This window comes from Cherax quadricarinatus, chromosome 7 (genome assembly GCF_038502225.1).
Source record: "Cherax quadricarinatus isolate ZL_2023a chromosome 7, ASM3850222v1, whole genome shotgun sequence".
Classification (NCBI taxonomy): domain Eukaryota; kingdom Metazoa; phylum Arthropoda; class Malacostraca; order Decapoda; family Parastacidae; genus Cherax; species Cherax quadricarinatus.
Window position 1 is genome coordinate 64,752,236 of NC_091298.1, and position 9,962 is coordinate 64,762,197.

Sequence of the window (9,962 nt, forward strand, 5' to 3'; positions counted from 1 at the left end):
GTGTAGCAACAATGCTGGTGTTCCCACAATGTAACTATCATATAGAATAGTGTAGCAACACTGCTGGTGTTCCCACAATGTAACTATCATATAGAATAGTGTAGCAACACTGCTGGTGTTCCCACAATGTAACTATCATATAGAATAGTGTAGCAACACACTGCTGGTGTTCCCACAATGTAACTATCATATAGAATAGTGTAGCAACACACTGCTGGTGTTCCCACAATGTAACTATCATATAGAATAGTGTAGCAACACTGCTGGTGTTCCCACAATGTAACTATCATATAGAATAGTGTAGCAACACTGCTGGTGTTCCCACAATGTAGCTATCATAAAGAATAGTGTAGCAACACACTGCTGGTGTTCCCACAATGTAACTATCATATAGAATAGTGTAGCAACAATGCTGGTGTTCCCACAATGTAACTATCATATAGAATAGTGTAGCAACACTGCTGGTGTTCCCATAATGTAACTATCATATAGAATAGTGTAGCAACACTGCTGGTGTTCCCACAATGTAACTATCATATAGAATAGTGTAGCAACACTGCTGGTGTTCCCACAATGTAACTATCATATATATTATTTATTTTGCGTTAATAAGTATCTTTTTTACATTCACGGTGGTCCTTTTGTATTTTATATTTACAAGTATCTTTTGTGTTTTTTTTGTTACAGATACGAGTATCTTTAAATATTTATTTTATACTAATAATTATTTTTTTGTAATTTATTTACATTTGCAAGTATCTTTTGTGGATTTCTTTTATAATTACAAGTATCTTTTTATATTTGTTTTACAGTAATCAGTATCTTTTTGTATTTTATTTACATTTACAAGTATCTTTTTGTATTTAATTCACATTTACAAGTATCTTTTTGTATTTAATTCACATTTACAAGTATCTTTTTGTATTTAATTCACATTTACAAGTATCTTTTTGTATTAATTCACATTTATAAGTATCTTTTTGTATTTAATTCACATTTACAAGTATCTTTTTGTATTTAATTCACATTTACAAGTATCTTTTTGTATTTAATTCACATTTACAAGTATCTTTTTGTATTTAATTCACATTTACAAGTATCTTTTTGTATTTAATTCACATTTACAAGTATCTTTTTGTATTTACTTTACCTTTACAAGTATCTTTTTGTATTTACTTTACCTTTTCTAGTATCTTTTTGTATTTTTTCCTACTCCAATATACAGCATACGTTAGTATAATTAATTATTTCGTTATATTTATTCTTATATGATATGAAGGATTTATATTATAAAAACTGGAAAGGGTTTATAGTTTATATAAAATTTATATAAGGGCGCTTGTTTCAAGGGAGGGGAGAGGAGAGAGGGGAGGGGAAGGGAGAGGGGAAATAAAAGAGGGAGCAGGCGGAAGGGGAGAAAAGAGCGAGACTTGAAAGGGCTGGGGTTGAAGAAGGGAAAATGAGAGAGAGAGAGAGAGAGGAAGAGAGGGGAAGAGGAGGGGAAATCTGTTTATAATAACATTTGGGGTTATGTAGGACAGATGTGTACAGCTGTCACACACACACACACACACACACACACACACACACACACACACACACACACACACACACACACACACACACACACACAATTGGAACCTCTCCTCTGTCTCTTATCAGTAGAAGAGAAATTCTCACCAAACACCTGACATGTGTCTCACTTCCTGCCCTGATAACACCTGTGATAAGGGACGCGCCAGTGGGTCACAAATGGGAATGATTGGAATTTGAAATTGACTCAGAAATAAAAATCTTGAAAATTGGTTGACGTTGGTGGAAATTGGGTGAGTGAAATTGGGTGAGTGAAATTGGTTGAGTGAAATTGGGTAAATTGGGGGAAATGTAACTCCTTTGCGGATGATACTAGGATCTGCATGAGGCTGTCATCTGCTGAGGACGCGGTTAACCTCCAAGAAGATATAAACAAAGTTTGCCAGTGGGCAACGGTAAACAATATGATGTTCAATGAGGACAAATTCCAACTACTCCGTTATGGAAAACTGGAGGAGATAATAACTAGAACAGAGTATACTACTGACTCCGGCCATACAATAGAGCGGAAAAATAATGTAAGGGACCTGGGAGTAGTAATGTCTGAGGATCTCACTTTCAAGGATCCCAACAGTGCCACGATCACACGTGCAAAGAAAATGATAGGATGGATAATGAGAACTTTCAAAACGAGAGATGCCAAGCCAATGATGATCCTTTTCAAATCACTTGTTCTCTCTAGGCTGGAATACTGCTGTACATTAATATCTCCATTCAAAGCAGGTGAAATCGCAGATCTAGAGAGTGTACAGAGATCCTTTACTGCACGTATAAGTTCTGTCAAGCACCTTAACTACTGGGAACGCTTGGAAGCACTTGACTTGTACTCGTTGGAACGCAGGAGGGAGAGATATATCATAATCTACACTTGGAAAATCTTGGAAGGAATGGTCCCAAATCTGCACACAGAAATCACTCCCTACGAAAGTAAAAGACTGGGCAGGCGATGCAAAATGCCCCCAATAAAAAGTAGGGGCGCCATTGGTACACTAAGGGAAAACACCATAAGTGTCCGGGGCCCAAAACTGTTCAACAGCCTCCCATCAAGCATTAGGGGAATTACCAATAAGCCCCTGGGTGCCTTCAAGAGAGAGCTGGACAGATACCTAAAGTCAGTGCCAGATCAGCCGGGCTGTGGCTCGTGAGTCGGACTGCGTGCGGCCAACAGTAACAGCCTAGTTGATCAGGCCCTGATCCATTGGGAGGCCTGGTCATGGACCGGGCCGCGGGGGCGTTGATCCCCGGAATAACCTCCAGGTAACCTCCAGGGGGATGGGAAATGGGAGTTGCAGCAAGTACTGTAAGCCATCCTGTGGGTAGTAGTCACTCCATACCCATGCTGTGGGTAATATAGGCATCCCATACCCATCCTGTGGATAGTAGTCATCCCATACCCATCCTGCGGGTAGTATAGCCACCCCATACCCATCCTGTGGGTACTAGCCATCTGCATACCCATTCTGTGGATAGCAGCCACCCCATACCCATACTGTGGGTAGTATAGACACCCTATACCCATACGAGGGTAGTAGCCACCCTATACCCATCCTGTGGGAAGTAGTTACCCCATACCCATCCTGTGGGTAGTAGCCACCCCATACCCATCCTGTGGGTAGTAGCCACCCCATATCCATCCTGTGGGTAGTATAGCAATCCCATACCCATCTTGTGGGTAGTATAGCCATCCCATACCCATCCTGTGGGTAGTATAGCCATCCCATACCCACCTCCAACAGAACCTAGCCACCAGAGATACCATTTAACAGTCCTGTTGGCCGAGGGGGTAATTGGAGTAGGGTATATGAGAGATGGGTAGGTGGGTATCGCTGTGGTCTGGGGTATGTCATGTGACCATCGTGGTGGGCAGTGTCTTCCAAGATGGCTGTGGACTGAGTGATGTTCAATTGTTTTTTTCTTTTTAATAATAATAATAATAATAATAATAATAATAATAACAATAATAATAATAATAATAGGGATAGTACGATTATTTTTATTATTAATAATTATTATTATTATTTGTAATGATAATTTACGTAATTCGTTATTCAGTTTACCTCGTTATATCATAATTTATTACAGTGAGAGAGAGAGAGAGAGAGAGAGAGAGAGAGAGAGAGAGAGAGAGAGAGAGAGAGAGAGAGAGAGAGAGAGAGAGAGAGAGAGAGAGAGAGAGAGAGAGTTAGCACTCATCTCTCACTTCCTTACCAATATTATCAGTAACAACAAAGGTCTCACAGATATACACTTGCCAGTGTTGCCACTTCCGCAATTTATCTCACTTAAGTGTATTGTTTTAGGTCCACTTAGCTTTTATTTCTTGCTAGAGACTCTAGCTTTTTTTCTATATTTTTTTCTCTCTCTCACTTTTTTCCACTCACTGGCGAACCTAACCACTAACTCACTCACTTTCTCTCTCTCTAAACTCTCTCTTTATGTTAGTTCATGGATATTGACGTATACGCTTGGATTTTTAGGGCTTAAAGAGAGAGAGAGAGAGAGAGAGAGAGAGAGAGAGAGAGAGAGAGAGAGAGAGAGAGAGAGAGAGAGAGAGAGAGAGAGAGAGAGAGAGAGAGAGAATAAGAGCTCTTAGCTTCTAAATAAAGTTAGGAACTTTAACCTAACCTTGTAAAGTTGTGTGTAAAGAGAAGGAGAGAGAGAGAGGGACAGAGAGAGAGAGAGAGAGAGAGAGAAAGAGAGAGAGAGAGAGAGAGAGTCTCATTCTCCTTGCTCCATTTCTTTTCCATCACCTCCGCCTCTCTCACTCTTCTCCCCCTCTCTTCCTCTCCCCATCTCCCCCTCTCCCCATCACTTCTCCCCCAGATCAAACTATCAGTACCACCCACACAATAAACGGAAGACCTGTTTGGGTTACTCGTAACCCAAACGGGTCTTATCTTAACTCTCTTATCGAAGAAGAATTCTCTAACTAATGGGATCCAACTCTTGTGTTAGAGGTGTAACCGATGCTCACTTGTCTCTCCTTTCACCTTATTGTTTATCTTTTTACTCGTGTTTATTTATTCCCCCCCCCCTTGTGTTTATACGTTTTTCTTTTGTTTATATTTTGTTCCAGACTTATTGATTTTTCATGTTTAATATTGCTTTTCAGTGTTTTCCAATTCCTTTTGTTTATAGTTTTTCTGGTGTTTATAATTCTGGTGTTTATACTTCTGGTGTTTATAATTCTGGTGTTTATAATTCTGGTGTTTATAATTCTGGTGTTTATACTTCTGGTGTTTATAATTCTGGTGTTTATAATTCTGGTGTTTATAATTCTGGTGTTTATAATTCTGGTGTTTATAATTCTGGTGTTTATACTTCTGGTGTTTATAATTCTGGTGTTTATAATTCTGGTGTTTATACTTCTGGTGTTTATACTTCTGGTGTTTATACTTCTGGTTTATACTTCTTTGAAATTCGTAGTTATTTCTGAAGGTTTATATTTCTTTCCATTGCTTATAGTTCCTTTTGTTTATAGTTCTTTCTGGTGGTAACAGTTTTTTTTTTTTTTGGCTTTTATAGTTTTTTTTTCCTAATGTTTATTGTTCTTTCTGGAGTTTATTGGTAATTTCTGATGCTGCCTTTTCTTTTTCTTATTTTAGTTCTTTCTAATGTTTATAGTTTTTCTGGAGTTTATAGTTTTTTTCTGGTGCTTATATTTATTCAGGCATTTATTGTTCTTTCTGGTGTTCAGAAATTTTGTTTTGTTTATAATATTTTTCTGGCGTTTATAGTTTTTCTTTTGTTTATGGGCTTTCTTTCTGGTATTTATAATTTTTTCTGTCGTTTATAGCATTTTCTAGAGTTTATAGAATTATAAACACTAGGGTCAAACTAACAAAATAAATTATGCTAAATTAAATAGTCATAGCCCAGTGGTGAGAGTCGCGGCTCTCTTAACTAAGGTCAAGGAATCGAATCCCTGGACGTATAAGCAAAACATCTGCCTTTCATACTTAATCTTGCTTCTCTTTCTCCCCAGGTGGTGAAACTGATCTTCCAGGGCATCTTACTGAGTCCACCAGACACCTGTCCACCGCAGGTGTGCGACGTGATGCGCAGGTGTTGGGCCACTGACCCCAACGACCGTCTCAAGTTCCCCGAGATCCTGAACCGCCTTCAGCGTCTCCAGCAGGGCTGGAAGGGATCAGCAGCGTCCCCTGTACCTGCGTCAGGGACTCAGGCTCCTCCAGTGCCCATAACATATAGTGAACTCTGTCTACACGACGAGGGTGGACTCGAACTGGACTCGGACCAGTACCTCATGCCCAGGAAGGTCGAACAGAGAGAGTACATCACAATCCTTAACGATGTGTGATGTCCTCTAGTGTTGTTTCTACCTCCTCACATCCCTCAATTGAGAGCCTGTTGATTTGAGGGCCTGTTTTTTGAGGCCCTGTTGGTTTGAGGGCCTGTTTTCTGAGGCCCTGTTGATATGAGGATCTTTCATGAGGTCCTGTTGATTTGAGGGTCTTTTTATAAGGCCCTGTTGATTTGAGGGCCTGTTTTTAGAGGCCCTGTTGATTTGAGGGCCTGTTAGTTCCTGGTCCTGCTGGGTCCTGGTTTCCTCTCCATCGAAGACGAAGAAAGAGAAAACAAAAAAAAATATACAACGATGTTCCCACTTCGGCTGAAACTCTTCTTGTTGGTCTGTCATCATCGAAGTGCATTTGATCAGCGTCTTCACCTTCAGGATACCGCAAGCGTTCCTGTGTGTGTCTTCGTACGTGTAAAGCTCTTTGTTTGTGAGGGGATGGCAATGTTTACAACATCAGACCTCAATGGTAAGAACTTTTAGCTTGAGACCAACATGTTTCTTCATCCAAAATACCACCAACGATTTCTTGTGTAATTCTCCCTAGCTTTACCTTGATGGGGATCCACTCTTCTCATGCATTCTCCTCCTTACCTCTTTATCTTCTTTCCTCTTATACATTTCCTTCTTCAGTTTATCTCTTTCATTCCTTCCACACTTTCTCTCTTCTTGTCTAAACAGTAATGGTTCGAGTGCACTCGTGTACATGCACTCGACTTGTCTATATCGCTGGGACAACCACAGCCTCGAGAAACAACCACCAGTGCTGTCACGACCACGACCTCGGGGAAACACGACCCCCAGTGCCGAGACGACCACTGCCTCGGGAAACACGACCCCCAGTGCCGAGACGACCACAACCTGAGGAAACACACGAGCACAGCCTTGAGAAACACGACCACAACTGCTGGCACGACCGCTACCTCGGGGAACACACGACCATAGGTGCTAGCACGACCACAGCCTCGGATAAACACACGACACGGTGGGCAAAACTACCAACTACGTCGACCAGACACGACACATTCCCAGTGTTGACAAACTCTCACCGACATTCCAGCGCCATCCCTCGTAGCCTAAGAAGCTGCCTGCGGGAACGGACCGTAGTAACGCAGCCTGGAAGCTTCCCATCACCCCACAGATAGACATTCAGCAACGATTTTGCATTTAGGAACCCCAGAGTTCAACCCTTCCAGTGACTTGAAAAACGAGACGGTTCATCACGTCTTAAATCCGAACGCACACGGACACACAGTCATGTACATTGTATACCGTCTTCGTTGTTCTGTATTATACAAAATTCTGTGTACTGACGCTATAATTCAGTGTTTTTGTTATTGCAAATCTGCATTGTGCTCACATTGAATTTTTTTTGACTCAATTATAGAGAAAATTTTGCAAATCGTCAATTATATATATATATATATATATATATATATATATATATATATATATATATATATATATATATATATATATATATATATATACACATAGTCACAATCAAGGGAGGTGCCTTGATGCCGGTGAGGGCTCTGGATCCAAGGGATCGAACCAATAATCCCTTGAGATCAAACCTGATTGCCTTATATTCTCACAGGCAGGCCCTACAGGTTTAGCCCTTCCCCATATTAATACTAATATGTTCTTGGGGTATATATTATACCTCATAAATGACCGCCAGAGAAATATACTCTTGGGATGAATATATGATCTAGAGAATATATCGCATAGGGTATATCTCTAAATATACCTGAGAGGTTGGACAACTGTTTGTGGGTGTATATACGAGTGCAGTTTTGTATATATATATCCTGGTATTACTCGTTTTTTATGGAGGGGAGGAAGTATACCTGGAGGGGGTCTCGGGGGATCATCGCCCCCTCTGCCCGGTCCGTGACCGCTCATCGCGGTGGATCAAGGAGATATACCCGCATATATGACACGGATATACGCTAGAGCTGTTGTTATTCCCTATAATTTTACCTGCCTCTAATTATACTCCTATCGGGTTTTAATTATAGGTGACACGCAGCCTTAACCCTCGTGCAGTAGATAGGCTTCAAACCCCATTACCAAGCCAACCATTAACACTAGACTCATAATTCATGCACTGAGAGGTATATATCTCTGTGCATATACATTCAAATGTGTATATCTCTGCATATATATACATTCAAATGTGTATATCTCTGCATATATATACACTCAGAGGTGAGAGGTATATATATCTCTCTATATATATTGAAATATGAATATCTCTGTATACACATACAAACACTTAAAGGCGTATATCTCAGCGCATATACACTATGAGTATACCTTAATCAGTATTTTAAGTATTATGCATGACTGGTGGTGAACAGGTGACATGCAGCCATAATGATCCCTCGTGTAGTAGATAGGCTTCAAACTCAACAAATATACCCGCTGATTATTTAAATAACGTATTTTTGAGTATTTCTTTATATTTTTAAGTGTATAGATGTGTTTTCAATGCGGGTACTGTGTGTGTGTATGTTGTGTGCGCATAAATAAGTGCACATGGCCAGCCTGATGATACATACATGCCAACTCTGATGTGTACATTGGGAAACAGAGGAATATAGACGCATACATAGACACACATACACAGACACACAGACACACATACACAGAGAGACACACACATAGACACAGCCACACACACACACGGGATACAGAAACAAGGGGTCACAATTGGAAGCTGAAGACTCAGATGAGTCAAAGGGATGTTAGGAAGTATTTCTTCAGTCATAGAGGTGTTAGAAAGTGAAATAGTCTGAGGAGAGGTTAAGGGAACTCAACCTGTTGACACTAGAGGATAGGAGGGATAGAGGGGACGTGATAACAACGTATAAAATACTGAGAGGCATTGACAAAGTGGACAAGGATCGAATGTTTCAGAGATGGGATACAGAAACAAGGGAACGCAATTGGAAGCTGAAAACCCAGATGAGTCATAGGGATGTTAGGAAGTATTTCTTTAGTCTTAGAGTTGCCAGGAATTGGAATAATCTGGAGTGTGAAGTAGCGGAAGCAAGTTCCATAAATAGCTTTAAGAAGAGGTATGACAAAGATCATGGAGCAGGGAGAGAGTGAATTAGTATCGACCAGTGAAGAGGCGGGGCCAGGAGCTGTGAACTGACCCCTGCAACCACATATAGGTGAGTACATATAGGTGAGTACAAACACACAAACACACACACACACTCACACACACACACACACACACACACACACACACACACACACACACACACACACACACACACACACACACACACACACACACACACCACACCTCGTCATCTCTGGCAGAACATTCCTTGCTTAGTCGGCTAAGTCTGCAAGAGTTGCCTAGAAAGTACTACACAAGCCTTCAGAGAGTGTTCCTCCCTCACACATGCAGAGTTAATTTCCTGTCGTAAAGATCCTGTGCAATTTAACATATATATATACGTTCTTAGGTTCTAGTACCTGCCTGAATATATATATATATATATATATATATATATATATATATATATATATATATATATATATATATATATATATATATATATATATATATTTCTATACTTTTAACTTGGCCCACCTGCACAAATCAGTATTAATCTTGTATTCTCGTATCATTCTTGTATTTTTTTCCAGTCGTGGGAATACAGATATTACCAGTACAGTATTTCCAGTGCTGTCTATATATACTGTAACCACAGCTGGACCGTTGCTGTATTTACTGCCATTAAAATATGTATTTTGTCAAGGCTGGTTTTTTTCCCCTCACCTCTTAAAATTTGTGCCGTTTTATTCAGCCCTGTATGGCCCTTGTGGGTTCAGCGCTTAGTTTTGATAATAATAATAATAATTATAATAATAAATAATAATAATAATTTCGATTTACGAAGGATTTTTTTTTTTCTGGGATCCGTCAAGGTGGGCAGCTGCTGCCCGGTACACAGGTGTGTGTTTATCGGTGTATATCCCCTCAAGGAAGGTTCCTTGATGTTGGTGAGGGGCTCTTGATTTAGGG

General features: G+C 40.1%; 1 protein-coding gene across 3 annotated transcripts in view; it reads left to right on the forward strand.

Annotated features, from left to right (window-relative positions):
- The window catches only part of LOC128686947 (uncharacterized), a 68,704-nt gene extending 59,009 nt beyond the window's left edge, over positions 1-9,695 (forward strand). For all 3 annotated transcript variants that reach the window (XM_070082635.1, XM_070082636.1, XM_070082637.1), the window contains one exon: positions 5,579-9,695. In XM_070082635.1, the coding sequence (XP_069938736.1) occupies positions 5,579-5,914 (336 nt within the window). In that variant the 3' untranslated portion in view covers positions 5,915-9,695. The remainder of the gene's footprint in view (positions 1-5,578) is intronic.
- The last annotated feature ends 267 nt before the right edge of the window (positions 9,696-9,962 follow it).